Below are 24535 nucleotides of genomic sequence, written 5' to 3' on the forward strand. Positions count from 1 at the left end.
TGGCTACTGGCATTTACACTATTAAATAAATGTCAGCCTTGCCAGCGACGCCCACATCCCGAGAATGAATTTTTAAAAAAATCTGGCTCTTTTACCCCAATAATAGATTTGTAGACCCACAAAAAACCTGGGTGTATGAGTCTGTCATTAAGACAAGGGAGTCCGATTTCGTAACATAAATGTCAGGAGTTGGCTCACAGATGCTAGTCTTCCAGAATCCAGTACGAAAGTAGTTTAAGTGTCTCAAGTAATTGTAGCTCTCCTCCTAGGGAGGGGGAAAAACATTCAGGATTCCCACTCATGATCATTATCCAGTGGCTACTGCACAAAATGTGTGTGTGGCACTGGGTGAGGACAGATTGGGCTCAGTCTTGATGCTCCCACAATTAATAGATTGTTGGCATTGACTGTCTAGAGTCATACATGAAGAATGGCCACTTGGGGCAAGATACTGGAGGATACCCTGCACCTATGGAACTACCACCCAGCATAAGTTAGTGGCTTCAGGAGGGGATGGGGAGATTTTTTTAAAATTCCAGCTGAGGTGGGAGAAGACCACAGGCAGAAACAGCAGTAGTGAACATAAACAACTCAGCTCTTTTATGTTCTAAAATTGCAATAAATTTTCACCTTTGAAACTTCAGCTTAAAAAGCTTTAAAAAAGTGGACTGTTTGATCTGTGGTGCTTAAACAAAGCAAAGGTTAGCATGAACATGAAGCAATGGGATGATCCACATTCAGTTAAAAGCTGCAAAGGAGGACAATTAATGTTTGTCCTCAGCTGTTACTTTCCTGCAATTTAAAAAAAGGTTGAACTTATATTTCTGTTCTATAAAATCACTGAGCTACATGGATCATGAAGTGGCATTATGTATAAGGTCTTGGGGGGAAAAAAGCAAAATAAACATAATTTCTGCAAATAATAAAAATAAAGAGCTACAGGTCAGATCTGTAAAAAGCCATAAGATTCCCTTTGGTTACACCAGTGAAATAAAGAGGCTATGCAGACATTGTGTAGTCCCATAAGGAATCCTGCTTTTTTCTAATTAGCTTCCAACAAAAGTGTGGTGTTTGTCTCTATGAAATGACATAATAAGCCAGCATGCCAAAGATATTTTTTAGATTGATTGGGTGTTTATAATTTCATTTCTTTTAAACTGATCAAAATATATACACCAGCAAATCAGTAAAAACAAAACGAGTGTTCCTTAGTCTTCATTCTGTGAGCGTGGCATATATATTTGGGCATGCCTCCAAGAGAAAGTCAGAAAACAAGCATGATTAATCCCCACCCATTGAAGTTATTTCGGCACTCTGGAGAACTCATCTTCAAACTAGATGATGTTTAGTAAATGACACCTGAATTTTCCCATTAGAGTTGGATTTTTTAACCTAAAGGCTGGTTCAGTTAGAACTGCAGGTCTTCCTTATCAGATTCTGGGGTTGTTGGCCTTGATATTTCAAATAGTTCCTCAGGCGAATGTGTGGATCTTGTGTTTAATATCCTCAGTATTTCTGAAAGTTGTTTTTCAATATTTGTGATCTTGTTATTCAGGGACTTTATGTCCTGTTTCAGCTCATTTTTTACTTCCAATATGGTTGCTTGAAGGGTTTGTTCAGGAATTGGATAAAATGTGTGCTTTGCCTCCGTAAGAACGGGGCTACGGTCTTGAGGGCTCCGTGTTTCTCCTACATTGTCTAATCTCAAATCACTTTTTGTGATACCACTGTCACATGAATCTGTTTTTCTCAGAGACATCTCCTCATGTGTTTTAGTTCTTTCTGGTAAAGTTTCCATGGATTCTGCCTTTGACACTTTGTTCCAGTCTTCCGCTTTAGAAGCAGAATCTTTAAATTTTGACCAGCCCTTTCGTTTACTGGACTCTCCAGAATATCTAGCAGCCGCAAATTGCTCAGACGTTGGAGCCTGCAGTTTAGCCTGGTCTGATGTCTCTGATGTTGAGGCTCTAACCACTTGTGATGGGATTGGAGTTGCTGGACTTTCAGTTACTGTAACTACACTGGTTGTTGCTGCAGCATCTGTTACAGGGCCATCTGACTGTGCAGAGCCTTTCTCTACATCATCGTCATCCTTCAATCTCTCCGCTGCTATACGGGCCTCCTTCTGCTGTCTAAACCTTTGGAAAAGTTTGCGTACAGGATGGTCGGGAGGCAGGTTTAATGGAGCCTCATTCTTTCTCCTCATCCTTTCTTCTTCTTCACGCTTCACATCACTGATCTTCCTGAACACAATCTACATGAAAGGATGGAAAAATCAGAGATTAATAGTTCAGTTATGGTGCATTACATGTGCACATCTCTTCCATCACATTATTGCCAATGGTTAAAGGTGCATCATTGCTGCCAAACAGCTACAAAGAAAGTCTTTTTGCTTCTGTCGAATAACACACAATACATTGACATTACCTAAGTCATAGCAATGTCATTTACGTCACTTTAACATGATGTTATCGTAACCCAGAACTCTTGCTGACACAGCTACAAAACAGCACTTATCTCTTAAAAGTAAGTTGGTCATCGCTTTGGTTTAGAACATTATTGATTTCTTGTGCCAGTGCTGTCTAAAAGTGATGGGACTCTCAAAGTGTTTACAATTTACATTTTCCTTTAAATAAGAACATGTTTAAAAGATAACATTCTAATTCAAATGTAAGCAAAAATGTTGAACTATGGTTCAAGGCTACACATCAAAGTTATATGACCAAAATATTAAAAAGTTTATGTCACTGTCTGGATACTAATGCTTAAAAATTACTACAGAATTCAATGGGTATGTTATGATAGTTCACTAGAGAAAAAATACAGTCTTTGTTTTCACACACTAATTTAATTACTCAGATATGACCATCACTGCTTTACTTAATATTTGTGAAGAATAATTTATAAATTGTTCAGAGCTTTTCATCACATTAACCTTCAATTGATGACCAAAATAGCATTCAAACATATTCTGACTTCAATATTCTTAGAAGATACACATATAGATGAACTGGAATTGGAACATTCTGGTAAAGACAAACCTCTTTTAGTTTGTTTATTAGATTATCATTTGCTATGCCTCATTTCAGTGATCATACTTAGAATGCCAAGCTAATGAAGTGCCAATGTCATGAAATAATTTCATCTGTTTCTTTAGCACATTTGGCAAGAACTCTTCATTTTGATAAGCATCAGGCATAATTTCATATAACTAAGCTGTAGTTTTAGCTGTAATTAAACTTTTCCAATGCCAAGAACTGACAGTGGACATATTTAAACTTATCCCACTCCTACAAACTTCCTATGACTACTGACGAACAAGAACGTTTGATCCATGCAACCCCTCTTCCCTTCCTGCAGTACTCCGTTAATTGAAGGTAGCTTGTAAAAGTGACAAACGTTTAAGTGTAGATAAAACTACAATACAGTAAGGTAAAACTAGAAACAAATATGTTGTGCTGTAGGTCTGGGTGGGGGAACCAGTTTCAAGGCACTGGCATATCAAACAGCCATTCAGAGCTCTCACTCAAGCACAACATAACAAATGACAATAATGCCTGCAGGTGATGAATGGCATTATCAAGTTGAAAATAATGATGGGGACTTGGCTGAGCGGGCTTTATTACTTGGAATTTTACAATTCAGATTTAATCATCAGTCATTTGAAGGGTTCCCTAAATCCAATTTTAAATTCTCTCACTATGTCCCATCCAAAATAAATCCAATTTTATTGCCTGAGTAGAATATTTTTAAACCTATTATTTTATAGCCAACAAATTAATATAAATTCAGTTCTCAACAGTTGATAAAAGCTTGAATTGAAAAATAAGCATCTATGCAAAATTAAAAAGAGAGTTGTATCCAGAACTTTTTTTTAATTTTTGCTTGTCACTTAAATACAGACAAGATAGAATATGACCAAAAATACCTGTGGTAGCCTATTTTATATAAAACAGATATAAAGAACTTAATTACCAAATCTGTAACTTTCATAGCGTCAGTCACAGAATCAAAGCATTTGTAGCTGTAAGATATTAAAATTTTCATGTTGTTAGAGGAAAATATGTTCCTGAATAATGATGTGGATCTACTAATTTGATAAACACTCAAACCGTCATCAACTTTCTGCACAAATAAACTCTGACTGAAACGAGGCAGCCCAGCAACAAAAAACATAGAAACAGCATCAAATATTGTGAAATTTTCAAGGACCCTGTCCATTCTGGATGCTGATGAGAAAAGTTTTGGGGTTATTGTTGAATAATCACTGAAACCATCAGTTCAATGCATGGCTGTATTAAAAAAAAAGGTACTACGTTGCACTAGCAGAGGGGTAGAATACATTGAAGGATGTGAGAGAGGAAAGACCTGTTGGCATTGTTCAGGGCAGATTATCCAAAGAAGACTATGGACAGGTTCTTGCAAGAACTGCATGGCATGCACCAGTAAGTAACCATCTTCTCTAGGGTGAGATGTGCGATGAAAGCAGAGTTATTTTCCTGCGTCAAAACGAGCCAAAACCCCAGTAGCCACTGAACCATAGGTAATCAAATTATTGGTCCATTGAAGGGCAATAGGTACTTTACACGTTAACTCCAATTCATGCCAATCAAAGTTGTCGTTCTGAGTCTAATGTCAAATTTTTGGGGTTTTGCGCTGTGTATTCTCTCAGTTTCAGCGGCACCGGTCGCTCACATAACCGAATGTCGCATCCCCTATGATACAGAGTACACCTTTTACTGTCCAATAGTTAGATAAACAATAGCATGGTCCAAGGATCACAGCAGAGACCCCTCGCTCTATACCAGCACTGAAATGTCACATGTGCCACGTCATAAAATTCTCCTCTCATTACAGAAGGCGAACTGAAACCACTCTAGCAAGAGATTTAGAGTTTCAAACCAATCACTGGTTTATTTTACATAGAATACAATCAATGAACAGTATGTAATTTTCACAGTGAGAAAAGTCAATGGTCTCTACTCTGCAGTTATGGAATAATAATAATAACACAACTTACTATCTCTCCAAGCATAGGGCTTCACAGGGTAGATGCTGGGAGGCTGTTTCCCCTGGCTGGAGAGTCTAGAACTAGGGGTTATAGTCTCACGATAAGAGGTGACCATTTAGCATCGAGATGAGGAAACATTTCTCCACTCAGAGAGTTGTGAATCTTTGGAATTCTCTGCCCCAGAGGGCTGTGGATGCTTAGTTGTTGAGTATATTCAAGATTGAGATCGATAGATTTTTGGACATTAAGGATTCAAGGGATATGGGGATAGGGTGGAAAAGTGGAGTTGAGATGGAAGATAAGCCATGATCTTATTGAATGGCGGAGCAGATCGAGGGGCCATATGGCCTACTCCTGCTCCTATTTCTTGTGTTCTTATGACTTTTGTTTCTAGTTAGATTATTTCAATCTTTCTTGTACAGACCTTTTTTTAAATGCAGGCAATTCTCTGCTGCCGTGAGGGCACAATTCACCTTGTGCCTGGGGGAGGGGAAAGAGAGAGAGAGAGAGCAAGAGAGAAAGAGTGAGAGAGGGAGCTGGATAAAGAGAGAGAAAGTGAAAGAGATATGTGCGGTGAAATGGAATGAAATTAGGCCTGGCACCTTGAGCTTCACAAGGAGCACTCCACTCACAATGTCCTGAAATTATGCATAACTTTGTTTACTAATTAACACTTCAAATTACTATGGCAACCAGCCTAGTTTCAGCCTGCTGGCTCATTGTACAGACAAAATACTTAACTTAGCATTATAGAAACATTCTAAATTTAAAAATCCAGTTCAAACAACACGGGCAAAAAAATCCAATTCAGACACCCACATATTACCAAGTATCTGGATTATGGTTCTTCCTACTCTACTTACTGTAAAAACCCCATACCTACTCATAGTTTCTCTGTCGCCATTGCATCTGCTTTGATGATTCCACTTTCCAGACAGGGCTTCTGAACAGTCCTTTTTCCTCAGCAGGATGTTTCCTCTCCACACTGCTTGAAAGGACCCTTAACTGTGTCTGCACCATTTCCCATGCCTCTGCTATCACCCCTTCTCGTGATAACAGGGTCCCTCTTTTCCTTACCTTTCTCCCCACCAGCCATTGCATTCACTTGATCCTCTACCACTTAAATAATAATACCAGCATACACATCTTACCTTCTTCTCTTCTTTCCAGAGGGACTGTTCCCTCCAGGATACATTTGCTTATTCTTCCACCAATCCAATTTCCAGCTACCCTTTTCCCCAGTTGTTTCTGTGCAGCTGCAGCAAATGCAACATCTGTTCATTCATCTTTTTCCACACCATTATCCAGGGCTACAAACATTCTGTGTGAATCAGCCATTTAGGTGTACTTCCTCTAAAGTAGTAAAGTGTTTTTACTGCTTACAGTGTTGTTGTCCTTGACACTGGGAAGATCAAATGGAAATTAGATGACCACTTTTCCCAAACACCTCTTCTGTGTGCAGCTGTGACCCTGACCCCTCTGCAATTCATCACTTTAACTCCCCTCCCATTCCCACTCTGGCCTCTTTTGTCTTTGGCCTCCTACACTGTCCCTACCAAACTCATCACAAGCATCTTATCTGTCTCCTGGGCACTCTGCAGTACTCTGATCTGAACACTGACTTTAGTAAATTCAGACTGTAGCTATATCCCCCATCTTCTTTACAGTAGGGACTGAGGATGGGTGCATTTGTCAGCATTGTGGGGGTTGGGGGAGGAGAGATGGGTCGACATTTCAGTGTAGGCCCTTTGTCTTTTTGGAACTGGCAGACCCACTACTTCAAACATTTTTCTGTTTCCATGTCAGGCCTCTTGCATCTGTAGTTTTTTTTCCCCTCAATTTCCTCCATTTTCTTACCCTTTTTCCATGTGTGGACCTTTCCCATGCTTTTTCACCATCTTAACTATTTGCACATTGTTTTGTTCTTTTAATGTCTTTTCATTGCCTAATGGAATAGTCTTTTATATCATCGAACAGGTTCCCGTTGTTCCATTAAGCAGTTTGCTTATCATTTAACCCATTAACTTCCTCTCTGTAACTGGAGTATCTGTTGTTTCTTTCCCCTCCCTTTCTCTTTCTTCTTATCTTTCAGTTTTCAGTTCTAATGAATGAAACATTAACCTATCATTTCTCTTTTCAGATACTGACACACTTGCTGTGCATTTTCAGCATTTTCTGTAGTATCTCAAATTTTCAGCATTTGCAGTTTTATGTGGTTTCAATTGCTATCAGGTGTCAATCCTTCTATGGTGTCATTTCTCTATGCCCTATAGCTCTAAATAGGTAAGAAACAGCTTTAAAACACTGCAAGTATGCAAACTAATACCAACTCTTTCAGTTTTTTCCTTCCTCTTCTGAGGGCACTGGATCCTGCTAACTACCTTGCGGTACCTCATTCAACTGCTAATTGTCATGTGTGAGTTGAGATAATGAGTGGTGACATGCTATTTGAGCAAAATTTGTTTCTGTTCTCATCCAATCTTCACACACGTGCACTTTTCAGCAGGGTCACTGGATAAGTATAATAGGTAGGGAACTTATTTTTCCCCTACCTAGCCCAGGAATAGTGAGATAATTTGTAGCAACCTACCATTGCCCTGCTGAGATCAGCTAAATCAGAACAGGAATCTTCTTAGTCTATCTGGTTCAGTTCATCACTGGGTATAGTCTTTATCAACTGAGTCATTGGAGGACCCCCTAACAGCAACTCTATGGCAGCCATACACTAGTTCTATCCTTGTGACCCTGTGGTCTGAACTGATAGCAGTATAGTATGCATCTTGTCCTTTGCATCTGAGTACAGTCCTATAGATGTCAAGATCAAGTGCAGTTCAAGCCTGTGCCATTGTTCAGCATTCTCAGCCATGTAACTTCAATTTTTGGGTAAGTATGCTCAGCTCAGCCTCTTGACGTTCCCTTTCTGAAACTCTTAACGCAAGCTTCTCAGGAATTTAACTGCATAGTTAGGAGCAAAATTATGTTAGAGATTCATATCCATCAGGGACAGTCTAAGTTTGTCATGCGTGACTCTTTGTTGGCATCAGACTGCTGATCTTAGCGACATTCAAGCCAGTTAACAGGATTAGTATGAACTGGTAAGTTGCCAAATATCTACTGGAGTAAGAATTAGTATTAATATGGAAATTATACAAATGTGTCTAGGTAAAAGAACATCAATCACTTTACTCACATGCAAATAGAATAATGCCAGAATTAGAGAGACACAAGACAAGTTTTGTCTTAAAGGGCAAAGAGTGGGTGGAATTTCTGAAGTGTGTTCAGGAGAACTTTCTTGACCAGTACGTTTCCAGCCCATCGAGGAAGGAGGCATTGCTGGATTTGATTCTAGGGAATGAGACAGGCCAAGTAGAGCTAGTGTCAGTGGGGGAACAGTTAGGGAACAGTGATCATAGTATCATAAGGTTTAGAATAGCTATGGAAAAGGACGTGGATCACTCTAAAGTAAGATAAACCCAGCAACTATAGTGTTGGCCAGGGGCTGCAGTAACCTGAGACATCATCTGCTGACACACAGGCAAGAGCAACTTTTGAACTGAAGTAACCTGAGTTCAGTCGCTGGCCTGAGCTGGCTGGAACCGGTTTGAATTAGCTAAGTTTTGTGAAAGATAAAGGAGATGTGATAAGACACAAGTCCTTATTTAGAAAAGGAGTAATGAGGTAATGCTACCTAAGTCCTTGGGACAGAGCCAATGAGGAGAAGACACAGGCTAAGGCAAGCAAGCCTAAACCAAAGGGAGAGAGACAGCACAGCTTGAAGAGATAAGATTCGGAATAAGAATGAAGAATCTGGGGCGTGGAGCCAGAGCGAAGACTCCGGAGACAAACCATCGCGGAAGTGGAAGAACCTACATCAGGGACATAGGGACGACGTCGAGAGAGAGAGAGAACAGAACGCCTGGCCAGCATCAGCTCTCCTTTTCGGGTATTATCCTTTATATTCTGTGACCACTCAGGGAGTGTCAGAGAAACCTAGTGGGTTTGCGTTTAGATCCTAGTTTGGGTATAAAACTGTATAACCTGGTGCAAACTGCATGTCTATATCTAACCAGACGTATAAGCTATATGTATATGATCTAACGGCGTGAATAAAGTGAATTGAGAGTTAAGAGAGAATTGACTCTTCTCCTCTTTGTACTAAGCCAATAACCGTAACTAGTGACCTCCGGTCAACAATAGGCCAGTCAGTTTAACCTCGGTGATGGGGAAACTTTTAGAAATGATAATCCAGGACAGAATTAGCAGTCACTTGGACAAGTGTGGATTGATTAGGGAAAGCCAGCACGGATTTGTTAAAGGCAAACTGGGCGCTAAATTGAGCCGTGTAGCGCCCGTTGTTTCGGCGCTACACGGCCTCTCCGACATCCAAGATGGTGTCTTGGATGCGCACGCACGTTTCCTGCGTGATGTGCGCCAGACGCCATCTTGGTACAGGAGTTTGTGCAGGTACAGATCATGTAAAGTAGGGAGAAAATGGCTTCAATCAGTGTGCAACGCTGATTTAAAGTGATAGACACCATTTTGGGACTTAACGCTCAACTCAACGCACGGTCTTAACCACGACCAGCTGAATGTGTCTTAGAGTGCCTGGAGGACCCCCCACCGGCACTATTTAAAGGCACCATGCAGGATTTACAGGTTAGTTGCTGGATTATTGCTCTGGCTGCCGGGACATTTGTAACTGTTTTTGGAGGTCTCCTAGACTTCAATACTAGGACGCAGGGACATAGCCTAACATTTAGAGCCAGGATGTGCAGAAGTGAAGTTAGGAAATGCTTCTACACGCAAAGGGTGGGAGATGTTTGGAACGCTCTTCTGCAGACGGCAGTTGATGCTAGCTCACTTGTGAATGTTAAATCTGAGATTGATAGATTTCTGTGAACCAATGATATTAAGGGATATGGGGCTAAGACGGGTATATGGAGTTAGGTCACAGGTCCATCATGATCTCATTGAATGGTGGAACAGGCTCGAGGGGCTAAATGCCATGGCCACTTGCTGCCTCTTGATATGCGCCCCCTTCTCCTGTAAGAAAGCGGGACGTGTGCCTGGGTGATGTGCCTGTCATGGTTGAATAGCTGCCAGTGTGTGTGGTCTGTGAGTTGTGGGTGGGCGGCGTGAAACAGTGGTAATGTGTAAGGGTGAGAGAATCATAGAATCATAGAAGTTACAACATGGAAACAGGCCCTTCGGCCCAACATGTCCATGTCGCCCAGTTTATACCACTAAGCTAGTCCCAATTGCCTGCACTTGGCCCATATCCCTCTATACCCATCTTACCCATGTAACTGTCCAAATGCTTTTTAAAAGACAAAATTGTACCCGCCTCTACTACTGCCTCTGGCAGCTCGTTCCAGACACTCACCACCCTTTGAGTGAAAAAATTGCCCCTCTGGACCCTTTTGTATCTCTCCCCTCTCACCTTAAATCTATGCCCCCTCGTTATAGACTCCCCTACCTTTGGGAAAAGATTTTGACTATCGACCTTATCTATGCCCCTCATTATTTTATAGACTTCTATAAGATCACCCCTTAACCTCCTACTCTCCAGGGAAAAAAGTCCCAGTCTGTCTAACCTCTCCCTGTAAGTCAAACCATCAAGTCCCGGTAGCATCCTAGTAAATCTTTTCTGCACTCTTTCTAGTTTAATAATATCCTTTCTATAATAGGGTGACCAGAACTGTACACAGTACTCCAAGTGTGGCCTCACCAATGCCCTGTACAACTTCAACAAGACATCCCAACTCCTGCATTCAATGTTCTGACCAATGAAACCAAGCATGCCGAATGCCTTCTTCACCACCCTATCCACCTGTGACTCCACTTTCAAGGAGCTATGAATCTGTACTCCTAGATCTCTTTGTTCTATAACTCTCCCCAACGCCCTACCATTAACGGAGTAGGTCCTGGCCCGATTCGATCTACCAAAATGCATCACCTCACATTTATCTAAATTAAACTCCATCTGCCATTCATCGGCCCACTGGCCCAATTGATCAAGATCCCGTTGCAATCCCAGATAACCTTCTTCACTGTCCACAATGCCACCAATCTTGGTGTCATCTGCAAACTTACTAACCATGCCTCCTAAATTCTCATCCAAATCATTAATATAAATAACAAATAACAGCGGACCCAGCACCGATCCCTGAGGCACACCGCTGGACACAGGCATCCAGTTTGAAAAACAACCCTCTACAACCACCCTCTGTCTTCTGTCGTCAAGCCAATTTTGTATCCAATTGGCTACCTCACCTTGGATCCCATGAGATTTAACCTTATGTAACAACCTACCATGCGGTACCTTGTCAAATGCTTTGCTGAAGTCCATGTAGACCACGTCTACTGCACAGCCCTCATCTATCTTCTTGGTTACCCCTTCAAAAAACTCAATCAAATTCGTGAGACATGATTTTCCTCTCACAAAACCATGCTGACTGTTCCTAATTAGTCCCTGCCTCTCCAAATGCCCGTAGATCCTGTCCCTCAGAATACCCTCTAACAACTTACCCACTACAGATGTCAGGCTCACTGGTCTGTAGTTTCCAGGCTTTTCCCTGCCGCCCTTCTTAAACAAAGGCACAACATTTGCTACCCTCCAAGAGGTGCAAGAGGTGTACAGAAGGAGGGACATCCTATATCCGCAGGTGGGGGGTGGGGGGGTGGGGTTAAGAGGCCCTCCAGACATATTCTCAGAAGTCAGTGGGAGGAAGCATCTGATTGGAAGAGTTGAGTACTGATGGAAAGAGTTTATTGGTAGGTGGGTGATGGGGGATGTAGTGCGTGGAGCAGTGGATGCGGCTAGTGGTGCAGTTGGTAGGAGACACCACTTGACAGTTGGCTTCACTCAACCTGACCACTTCTTCCTGAACTGCATCCATGTTCTTGATGCTGTGCGCCTGGCATTGACTTCGTCCCCCACTGCCTCCCACTGACTTCTGAGAATATGTCTGGAGGGCCTCTTAACCCCACCCCCCCACCCCCCACCTGCGGATATAGGATGTCCCTCCTTCTGTACACCTCTTGCACCCAAGGTCTCTAGTGCATCAACAGAGAATCTTGGTGCATGCACTCTTGCAGGCCTGGTACCAATTCAGATCGGCAGATTGGTGAGGTCTGGCATGCAGATTGGAGGATGTGGGATTTAGTAGTGCACAACCTTTATTCAATGTTTTAACATAACTCATCAGTGTGTAAACATAGGGATGGGATCTGCATCTGTGTTTTACACGTGCAATGTCTGATCTCTGTTCAGACACCAGGCAGACAGTAGACTATTATTTTCAGCAAATAACAGGTACAAGCTAACTTTAACGGATTTCCATGAAAAATTCTCCCTTTAAGAGATGGAGCTCCCTCTGGTGGTGGAAAGTGCAAATTGGATTGATTCCATGTAGAAGGCCTGGAACGCTAATTGCAGATAAGTGCTCCCTTGGGACCAAACTTGTGTCTTGCCTGCCCAGGATCCGTCAGGTGCAGGGCACTAACATCGCCCAGAACGGACTCTTATCCAATTTTTCCCCCACTGTGTTTAACCAACTTGATGGAGTTTTTTGATGAGGTAACGGAGAGGGTAGATGAGGGCAATGCAGTTGATGTGGTGTATATGGACTTTCAAAAGGCGTTTGATAAACTGCCGCATAATAGGCTTGTCATCAAGATTGAAGCACATGGAATAAAAGGAGCAGTAGTAGCATGGATACAGAATTGGCTAAGTAACCGGAAACTGAGAGTAGTGGTGAAAGGTTGTTTTTCAGACTGGAGGGAGGTGTACAGTGGTGTTCCCCAGGGTCGGTATTAGGACCACTGCTTTTCTTGATATATAATAATGACTTGGACATGGGTGTACAGGGCACAATTTCCAAATTTGCGGATGACACAAAACTTGGAAATGTAGTGAACAGTGAAGAGGATAATGATAGACTCCAAGAGGATATAGACAGGCTGGTGGCATGGGCGGACATGTGGCAGATGAAATTTAATGCAGAAAAATGCGACATGATACATTCTGGTAGGAAGAATGAGAAGAGGAAATATAAACTAAAGGGCATAATTCTAAAAAGGGTACAGGAACCGAGAGACCTGGGAGTATATGTACACAAATCATTGAAGGTGGCAGTGTAGGTTGAGAAAGCGGTTGATAAAGCATATGAGATCCTGGGCTTTATAAATAGAGGCATAGAGTACAAAAGCAAGGAAGTCATGATGAACCTTTATAAAGCACTGGTTCGGCCACATTGTGTATTGCAGAGTATTGTGTCCCGTTCTGGGCACCGCACTTTAGGAAGGATGAGAAGGCCTTAGAAATGGTGTGAAGGCCTTAGAAAGGGTGCAGAAGGAATTTACTAGAATGATTCCAGGGGTGGGGGACTTCAGTTACATGAACAGACTGTAGAAGCTGGGTTTGTTCTCCCTTGGAACAGAGAAGGTTGAGAGGAGATTTGATAAAGGCATTCAAAATCATGAAGGGTCTAGACAGAGTAGATGGAGAGAAACTGTTCCCATTGGCGGAAGGATCAAGACCAGAGGATATAGATTTAAGGTGATTGGCAAAAGAACCAAAGGTGACATGAGGAAAAACTTTTTTACACAGTAAAAAATGAGGTAACGGAGAGGGTAGATGAGGGCAATGTAGTTGATGTGGTGTATATGGACTTTCAAAAGGCGTTTGATAAACTGCCGCATAATAGGCTTGTCATCAAGATTGAAGCACATGGAATAAAAGGGGCAGTAGCAGCATGGATACAGGATTGGCTAAGTAACCGGAAACTGAGTTAGGATCTGGAATGCATTGCCCGAGGGGGTGGTTGAGGCAGATTCAATCATGGCCTTCAAAAGGGAACTGGATAAATACTTGAAAGGAAAAAAATGCAGGGCTACGGGGATAAGGCAGGGGAGTGGAACTAGCTGGATTTCTCTTGCATAGAGCCGGCACGGACTCGATGGGCCGAATGGCCTCCTTCCGTACTGTAATCTTTCTATGATTCTATGTTTACAACAGGCTGCAGTGTCACTTAAGTTATAAGCAGGCTGATCTCTATTTCTCCCAATACCTAAAACCCATGTACAAACAAACTGAACTGGTAATTGGCTCAATGCCGTTTGCTTGAAATTGCCAGCTGCTCAATATGTGTACTAAAAATCCAATACAGTTGTTTGTGGTTGGAGCTGTTCCTAAGCAGGTGCAAACTGTGACTTCATAGGATGCCAGGGCAGTTTCATTTTTGAAGATAAAACATTATAACAAATCAAACAGTTTCAATAAGTCTAATGCAGGACTCTGAGCTGGCACCGAGTAATACTTACCTGATACTTGTTGAATGAACAGAAACAGCTAATTTATACTTCTACTTGTAAATATTTTAGAAGTTTTGGACAGGTGTCTATTTCAGTTTATAAAAAAATACTATAAATGGCTTCCAGGAGGTGAAGGAAGGAGATTGATTATATCCTCCAGGACTGCGCATCTAGTAGGAAAGTAGTGTCAGTCCCCACCATGAAATAATTATGACGTTATTAATGTATAACTCTGTAGTTCCCAAACTATATGTGTATAAATAGAAGACATCTCACCTATAACAATCAGGCATATTCTTCTCATAGTCTGATTTCTGATTGTTCTCTTCTGTGAGAGCTAAGAGACAAATAATTTGAACTCTATGCCGATATATTTTAGTTAATTTACAGAGAAGAATGATGCTTGAAAAGAATGACCAAGTTTAGGAAAATTACAAGACACAACATAATTTAAATTATGGTTTTTTGAAACTGTGTTGTTTACAAAAGCAAATGGGCTATGAATTGCATGTTAATTTACTCCTATTTGCTACTGTAAATGAGGTTTTATTCCAGTTAGTTTTATTTATTTTATTTAGTTTTAATGTCAGCACTTATTGGTAGTTCAGATCCATAAAGAGAAGTCCCAGGGGTCTCCTCTCTGTCTATTTCATTACTTCTCCCCCATCTTTCTTACATGTTGGTGGATTCTAACAAAACACGCTTGTCCATCAAGTTGCCAAGTGAGGTTTCTGACAATACCAGTATGTATATAATTACAGCAAACACTCAAACAATGTCTAGATTCTGATATTTGAACAATTATTTACATGATGGTGCTTCTCAAAATATCCACATCCATTACAGAAGGAGGATGTTTAAAGACCCATTATAAGATGAGGTGATTGGAATAATTTAATATCCAAAATAGGAAGAAAGAGGTTGCATTTATATAGCACCTTTCACAACCTCAGGGTGTTTCAAAGTGCTTAATTGATCCGCTGTCATTTTAATTTTCAGAACTACAGATCTAAGCTTCCTTGTTCCTTCAGAAGATATTGAGGTTGTAACGCAGTTGATGGGACCACTGGGGTCTCCTGATCCTGTAACAACGTTACAGTAGAAACAGTGCAGCTTCATTTTAATTATTCCTGGACTGCTATTTGTTTAAGATAGGGTTTTTAATTTTTCAGTGTTGATTTAACACTTATTATTGAGAAACCAAACTGAAGGGCCAAGGCCCATAGTGCAGGACACCACAAAAAATAGAGCAATGAGTTAAATCAGGAAGTAATGATTAGGTGATGATTAGGTTTTAAAAGTATGGAGATTGTAGGAGAAAAGACGGTGTTTGGTAAGGAGTTCCACAGTGTTGAAGTCCTAGGAAAAAATGAATTAGAGCAGGAGACTGTAATAAGTTTTGATTTCAATACAGTGGCATTTGCAGAGGTGGAAGAGCAAGTAAAACAGCTTATATGCAGCCTAGAAGGAATAACATGGGAAAGTTCTGAGAAACGTTCACCATAATAGTATCAATAAAATTGAGAAAAGCAAGCAAGCAAGTTGGAAGGTAGAGGTGAAAGAGGAATCATCTGTCAGGCAGCAGGCTAAAAACTTTTCCAAATCTTTGTAGATGCAGGTAATTTGTTTGGCCCTAAAAATCCAGAGGTGGGTGGGGGGGGGTTGCATCCTGGTGTACATGCCCACCCAGGACTTCTACCACTGACTGTGCAAAAGTTCACGGGGCATTAGAGAGGTCACTGCTATGCACTGCAATGGTGGGCACATGTGCCATTAGGGGTGCATCTTGGGCACTCACTAGTAGTGAGGCTGTGAAGGCTAGACATAGAATGGCCTGCCAGTGGTGGGGGGGGGGGTGTGGAGGGGGATGGGGATGGTGGTGGTGCCAGGTAGTCCCCCACAAGAAATATCAGTCAGCTGCCCCATGAAAAAGTGAAAAATAAAGTCAAGTTCCTCTTTGGGGTTCTAGGTCATCATCTTGGCCTGGATCCCCAGGTGGGCCCCACTTCCAATATCCAGCAGCCTGGATATAGGTATACCGGCCATTGATTCTCCACAGCTGACTTCAAGGCCGGAGACAGAGGAACTCCGACATCCTAAGTACCCACCCCAATGACCTCTTAAACTGCTGGCCTTGTAAAAGGTGGTCGAAGGCTCTGCCCCTCAAAGGACTGAGCAAGGTTCCCAATGCAAAGCCATGACCTGGTGTATCCAGCTTTGAGTCTAGAAGTTACAACTGGAGTACGTCGGAAAAGTTCTGAAATTGGTTAACAGTTACACTATGCAAGACCTTTTCCTGGATCAATTCTTGCTGAGACATCATAGAATGGTTGTCTTCATGCTGGTCATTATCGAATCTGTCCAATCACCTACGGGGATTCAGTACTGATTTTATAAACAGCTAGCTCCACAGTAATTCTCTGTTACTGTTTGTCATGGCCACAAATGTCAATCAACAAGAAACAGGAAACATCTCACCTCCAGGAAAATAGTACATAATGGAAGCTATGACTCCAGATACCAGGGCCTGGATTTTAACATTGACACGGGAACTCAGCGGGCGGGTGGATTTGTGCGTGGGGAACCCAGAAGCAAAGTGAGTGTGTTTAAATCTGTGATTGCATCTCTATTCCAATCAATTATCTTTGCTTCCAGGTTTCGCCACAGGCGTACTGTGCACCCGGATGACACGATCGGAACTGAATTATTTAAAGGGCTAGTTCAAGAATGGATTTTGAAGGAGAAAGAAGAAATGGAGTCAAGGAAACCAAAGGCAGTACCTAGATTTAATGATGCCTCCCTAGATGTGCTACTGGCTGCAGTGAGAGCTAAGAGGGAGGTTATTTTTCCAAGGGATGGCACGAAGAAACCTGGTTCTGTCACCAAAAAGGCTTAGCTGGAGGTAGCACAAGACGTAACAAGCAAGAGCACAGTGCCAGGTCTTGGCTGCAGTGCAGGAAGCGATTCAATGACCTGAGCAGGTCTGGAAAAGTGAGTACATCCTGTTATGTACAACACTCCACCACCTTTATCACTCTGTCTTGTCAAGCCTACTCCATTACAAGACTCCTCACACTCACTTAAGTGTTACCAGCAACCATCCTTCACTTTCTATGCACTTGCTCACCTCCCCACTTATGAACCCAACACTGACACTCACCCCAATCCTTATGCAATATGATGCATCTGTGTAACAGTTAACATTTGATGCATCTGTATGATAGTCATCCTCATCCAATGCACCACACCCATTGGGTGAATACGGCACCTTCAGTCACTCACAGGTATGTCCTGTTGCCCCTTGTCGGAGAAAAGAGCGCAAAACGCAAGAGAGAGGGCAAGGGCTGGCGGTGGACCTCCACAGATTGTGGGATTAACTGAAGCAGAGGAGGAGTCAATGGAGATGAGTGACACATCTGCGGTCCTCTCAATTGGAGATGGAGCGACTGGAAGCTCACATATGGCTGGTGACTGAATAGAACATATATTTCACAAACATGCTGACTTTATTTAATGGATGCCTGAAGTATAAGAAGCCTGAGTATGGAGATTGGCAAGATTGTTATTGTGCCAAGACTAAGTCGTTTTGCTTTCTTTTGTCTTCCTGGGCCTTCACGCTTACAAGAAGATTCTGCTAATATGGATGATGTCAATTCCTCAGAGGACATCATTCCTTCTGAGGGTGCACCATCACAGGACATACAGCCATGCACCAGCGCAGATACTCGCACTTTGGTAAGGTCTGTTAGACAGATAGTTAGGTTGTCACCTGGTGAATCACAACTCACAAGTGAGCACAAGCAGACAGTGGTGGCAGGGGCAGCTGTGGAGAGTCCGCATCAGACACAGATGCTGAACCCCAGGGGCAATCGTTGAGAAGGAGAATGATTGAGGTACAGTTGCACCTTTGTGAGGTATTGGAAAATGTGTCACGCACACTCTCCACAATAGCTGAGAGGATGGAGGAGTCCAACTCCAGCATTAATGGAATGCTGTCGCAGATAAGTGCCAAAATGTCTGCACTGGTGAGAGTGGCCACCTCCATTGAGCTTTGCAGGCCATGACCACGGCCATGCAGGAGATGTCTGCCTCCTTCAACAGGATGACAGCTACCTTATCAGTGGCCTTACAATGCGTCACTGATCTGCACCAAGCTGCTCTCCAGCCAAGTTGTGGGAGTGATGTTGCGCTGGCCTGGGAGAGGAATGATAGCGAAAGGAGACATGGAAGTGGGAACTCCACTCAAAACAATCCCACGCCACGGCCGTTGCCCCCCCCCACCCCGGCCCCCCCAACAGTACCCAAAATAATGCCGCCTCACCCAATGGCCGAGTCTTCACCTAGCAAATGAGTGGGGAAAATTTATGATGCAAGATTACAGAATTTTCCCTTTCTGTTGGTTTTAAACTGCATATCTGATTTTAGCCAATAATCTTAGGTGAAGGTGCAGCAGTCCTTGGCGGGGCCCTCATGGGTTCCAAAACCCAGAGGTTGTAAGTCGAAAGCATCTCAGCAGTCAGGGCAGGGATCTGAGCAGCCTGCCTCTACCTCTGCTGAAGCCACAGGGGATACATCACGTAGAAGCGGAAGAAAGCATAAGTTTAAGCAATTGTAGTTCACCAAAGGCACATAAAATTTATTCATTATCACCACTTCCAAGTCTTCTACATTATTTCTTCCAAACTTTCAAGTGCACCTTTCATTTGCTTCATGATTAATGTCAAAACATGGCGACACTCATTGGGCAGCTGTGCAATGGGTGTATGCGTGGCTGAAGGACTGTTTTGTGCAAAGGGAGGGGGAGGGGGATTTGGTGGTCGTGGTGACGATTTTGCCAGAGGGCATGAATATATCAAAGATCTTTATTTTTGGAGAACCTCTGAGAGACGAGGGCATCCCAGGCAGCAATGTGTGTGGCTGGTCTAACGATGCGTGTACCATTACCATATTCCTCCTCCTCGTGCTCCTTGTTGTCCTCCTCATCCTCTTCCTCAATGTTGCCACCCTCAGAGGATGTTTGAGGAGTGCCTTCGTCCTCGACCACCTGTAAACCTCTCTGCAGCACAATGTTGTGCAGGACGCAGCACACCACGATTATCCTGGAGAGCGTCGCTGGCGAGTACTGAAGGGTTCCCCCAGACCTGTCGTGGCATCTGAAGCGCATCTTTAACAATGACACACCTGGTGGTCATGTGGCTCTGGTTGTAACGCTGTTGTGCCTCGTTGGTAGGGTTCCTCACAGGTGTCATGATCCACGTTTTCAGGGGGTATCCCTTGTCTCCAACGAGCCAGGCCTTAAGTCTGTCTCTTGCCTGGAATAGGTCAGGAATGTGTGACTGGCGCAAAATGAAGGTATCATGACAGCTGCCAGAGAATCTGGCGCACACCTGCAGAAATCTCTTGTTGTGATCACACACCAGCTGCGCATTGATGGAGTGAAACTCCTTTCAGTTAATGAATACTGCTGGTTCATGTGGTAGTCCTCAGATTGCCACGTGTGTGCAATCAATTGCGCCCTGCACCCATGGGAAGCCAGCCCGAGAGGAAAAACCGAGTGCCCGCTCATTCTGGCTGTTTTTGTCGCGGGGGAAGTTCACATAATTGGACATCCTGGCAGACAACCCATCCGTCACCTGCCTGCTGACGATTGAGACACCCTGCAGATGTCACCGGTGGAGCTCTGGAAGGAACCAGAGGCAAAGAAATTCAGGGTTGTAGTTACTTTCAGTGCGAGGGGCAATGCGTGGCCACCAGGTCCAGCAGGGAGCAGCTCTTCCTGAAGGAGGCTGCAGATGTCTGCGACCACCTGCCGATTCAACCTGAGCCTGCGTAGGCACTGCTCCTCAGAGAGGTCCAGGAAGCTCAGCCTCTGCCTGTATACCCTCAAATGTGGGTAATGCCTCCTGTGACCTAGGCCCCACAAATGGTCCCCTCTCTGCTCTTCTCCAGATCCATGTTGCGCACCTCTGTCTTGTGCGCCTGCAGATCCCAGAACTGCACAACATGCCCGCCCTGGATGATAATTTTCCTCCTCCTCAGATGTACCGTGGAATACATCCATTGCGCCCCACATCTTGATCTTGTCAGTTTGAGTGGCTCCAAAATGTTGGTATATTTGTCTGAATACAAGAATTCTCAGTCTCAACAAAGAAATCTCAGTCTAAACACAAAGAACTCTCAGCCAAATGATTGCCTGAGAGACCAGTTGCAATGCCTGACCTTTTATTGAGATGTCTCAAGCACAGATCTAAAGGTCCAAATGAGCTTCTGCTGCATCTTGCCTCCATTTCAATTGCATCTTTCCGAAGCCGTGGGAATCATTTGCAGGAGAAGTTAAATGCATTTCTGTTGCAGCATACACAAAAGATTAAGTACCTCAAGTCTTTCAATTACCTACATTGCCCCTTAACAATCGTCCCGCCAACTCTAAGTGGGGATGGGACTTTCAGGATTCAGTTGCGCGCATGCAACATAACGCTCCTGGGTTAAACCCGGAAGTGGGTGCATTGAAGTCGGGATGCAGTCCCGCTTCCAACTTTTATCATCTTGACCTCACATCCGCCCCCAACCCACTTATTCTTGGGGGTTAAAATCTCCCTCCAAGTGTCAAGGGAGCAAAAGACATTTTGTCCAAGGAAGTGCAATTCTTTTCTTTTGTAACTGAGTAGAAAAAAAACACCAAGCAATGTAGAAAATGCTGCATCATGTAAAATTCCATGTGTTTTATAAATAATCGTCAAGCTTAAATGTAGCACTTTTCAATGTTCTTTTCCAATAAGGACAGACACATTATTTTGTACTGTAAATAGTGAGAAACCTCAGAAATCCTTTGTTACGCACAGTGATTTTTTTTTAACATCCTTAACTATAAACATTGCTTAGATAAAAAGAAAAACTGGGAATACTGGAAATCTGAAATAAGAATAAACTACTAAAACTGCACAGCAGATAAATCAATACTTGAAAGAGAAAGATAGGTTAATGTTTTGGCTGTAACCCTTCATCTCTGATGTTGAGTGCCAGCTGAAACATTAACCTATTTATTTGCTTTCAGGTGCTCATTGATCTGTTCATTTTCAGTATTTTTCAATTTATAAGCACTGCTCACATTATTTGCTATTGGCAGGTTAGGATCTTTCAGGAAGAACATAAGTAGCCGTAGGAATTTAGATATAGTAAATACCTACTCAAACAGGCTATTATTTATGGCTACTTCATTAGTAGATAAATGACGTAAAATGTTATTACATACTTTCATATGGTTCAAAAAAAGTGGGGCCGCTATCTGTTTTGCTACCGCCCTGTTTACGCCTGTAAATGGAGCGATAGCGAGGCAAAAATCAGGGGGAAGAAAGGTCGACTTACCACTGGATGTGTGCCCATTCCAATTTTTGGGTGGACTTCGATTTAAGTGGCCAGCACCACCATTGCATTTATCTTGTCAACTGTACTGTGTACAGTTCTGGTCTCCTTACCTAAGGGAGCATATACTTGCCTTAGAAGGGGTACAACGAAGGTTCACTAGATTAATTCCTGGGATGAGTGTTGTCCTATGAGGAGAGATTGAGTAAAATGGGCCTATATTCTCTGGAGTTTAGAAGAATGAAAGGTGATCTCATTGAAACGTATAAAATTCTTAGAGGGCTTGACAGGGTAGATGCTGAGAGGCGGTTTCCTCTGGCTGGAGAGTCTAAAGCTGGGGGTCACAGTCTCAAGATAAGGGGCCGGCCATTTAGGACTGAGATGAGGAAAAATTTCTAAACTCAGAGGGTTGTGAATCTTTGGAATTCTCTACCCCAGAGGGCTGTGGGTGCTCAATCGTTGAGTATATTCAAAACTGAGATCGATAGATTTTTGGACACTAAGGGAATCACAGGATATGGGATAGGACGGGAAAGTGCAGTTGACGTAGAAGATTAGCCATGATCTTACTGAATGGCGGAGCAGGCTTGAGGGGCCGTAAGGCCCACTCGTGCTCCTATTCCTTATGTTCTTAACCAGCGTTGTCAGTGCCACTTCCTCAACCCGCCCACAAACCATGAGCAGCACAGTTCAGGAGGCAGACATTTTACAGTGGTATTTAAAAGGATCAATAGTTTCAGTAAGGGAAAACTGCAAGTGGGTCTGTACTCATATTTTCATCATTATTTTGAAAGTTCTGATCCTTATAAGCTTCCTTAAGTTCATCTCTTTGTTTCTGGGTGTGCTCAACAAACTTCCATGATGTTGAAATCTGCTACTCAGTTTGTCCCGTTATTTCCCACTCTTTAAGGTGCTGCTGTCGGCCCATGATTAGCATCTGCCCCACCAGATTTTCTGTTCTCTCAAACCAGCAAGCTTTCTACAAGCACTGGCAGCTCGCCTGTTCTATTTAAATGAGGCCTGACTATGAAAATCAATTGGGCCTCCTGCCCATGTTATCGGGCAGAATGCTCGTCTCCCACCCAATCAGCTTTCCACCTGAGAATCGCTCCCCAGTGTTACAGATAGGGTCTACCAGAAAGGAGTGTGTATAAGGATGATGCCGGCAGTTTTGAAAGGGAGGGAGAGCATACCTGAGGGGAGGGAACCTAAATCCCAGACAGGGTCATTTGAATGAGTGGCGCAACAGAAGTGCTTGCCCAGTGGGATTGCGGAGTGGCACCTTTCTGCTCTCAGAGGGAGAGCCAAAGGTTGGTCGGACCAAAGACCCAAAGGACTGCCGAGGATCCTCAATGAGTCTCCCACACTAGTAAGTCTACAAGCTATATGCTCTCAGCAGATGAAAGTACCACTGAACATATCAGGGGTGTATCTAGCGGGATATCCAGGGTAACCTGGGAATGCCCCCAGGCACTCCTCCAAGCTACTGTCAGGATATAAAAGAGGGGGCAAGCAGACAAAGTGCTCCCCTCAGATCAAAACTTAATAGGTCATAGACATGGCAGATCCAAAATCCTGGCAGATTGGAATTTCTTCCATAGGATTTATTTAATGTTACATTTTAAATACTTTTACTCCGGTTTATCTCCTTTGAATTCTCCCAGTCTATTCTGTAATCTGTTGCTTTCATTTTTAACAGTCTTTAACTAGATAGGAGAGCATTGGCTGCTCTCACACATTCCTGATGCTAATACTGCTCTGCTAGTTGTATAACATGCATAACATTTACTATATGTTCAAGTGGACACGGATGAGCATTTTCCATGGTTGAGGAGTTCCTCTTCCTCCCCAACCAGTGCCGTGCTGAGACTCAACAAAGCTTATTACATGCTGACAAGCAGATCGAAGTATCAGGCTCCCTAAGTACAAGAACCTATGCCATATAAATGTGAAGCATTTCACAGTTTATGTAAATCTGTACAGATTTCTTTTTCACTGTATCTCATGTATTCGTAGATATTTCTGTATAATCTTCAGATCAGCTCCATATTTTATTCTCACCATGCTTTTACAGGAGGATACGGGCACATTTTTGCTCTAGAGGCAATGAACGAGTTGCATGTTAAACATATAAACATGGAAATTTACTATTTACTGGTTTGAAGGTAATTCTGATTTGAAATTGTATTTTTATATTACTTGTTGAGGCCAAATCGCTATCATCTATTGAAAGGGGTGGTTATTTACTAAAATTATCACTAAAATGTTTCCAGAAGTAATTAAATAAAATATACTTCAATTAATCAATCAATTCATTATCAAATGATGTTCTAAACATGCACATTTAGGCCCATCTACAGAAAATTCTAGAAAATGTGACCTATTTATACATTAGATGAGAGATGTTGGATGTAATAGTTCATGGGCAATGTAATAATCTCTGGATTGGGAGTCTGCACAGAAACAAAAAAAGCAGTTATATTTCATACAAATTTACTCAAATGCAAGATGCATTTTAAAAAGTAAATTTTTTGCCTTTTTGTTCACAGGTGAATGCCACTGATTTCAGCAGAAATCATTCTGGAAATAGTGTACAAAATCCAAACCAAAACATTGTTTGTTAAAACTTACCACACTCTTTAAAAACATTTTTTTTACAGCATGTGCCTGAATTTCTAATATAAGCTGCTGCTGGGTGAGGTTCCACTTAGAAACCAATAGCTCTAATTGTGTAAACGTATGGAATTGCGGAAAGAAACTTCAAACACTGGTTAAAATCTCAGAATTCCATGTGATAAAAACAGAATTTGACATATTGGGGTAGATTTCCCTGTGCGGACTATGTGC

At 42.6% G+C, this 24535-nt stretch overlaps 1 protein-coding gene across 1 annotated transcript in view; it reads right to left on the minus strand.

Moving 5' to 3' along the window:
• Positions 1-1408: 1408 nt before the first annotated feature.
• kcnh1a (potassium voltage-gated channel, subfamily H (eag-related), member 1a) overlaps positions 1409-24535 on the minus strand; it is a 254487-nt gene continuing 231360 nt past the window's right edge. The window contains exon 11 of the mRNA XM_067988318.1: positions 1409-2254. Coding sequence (XP_067844419.1) covers positions 1409-2254 — 846 coding nt within the window. The remainder of the gene's footprint in view (positions 2255-24535) is intronic.

The sequence above is a fragment of the Heptranchias perlo genome, chromosome 8 (genome assembly GCF_035084215.1).
Source record: "Heptranchias perlo isolate sHepPer1 chromosome 8, sHepPer1.hap1, whole genome shotgun sequence".
NCBI classification, from domain to species: Eukaryota; Metazoa; Chordata; class Chondrichthyes; order Hexanchiformes; family Hexanchidae; genus Heptranchias; species Heptranchias perlo.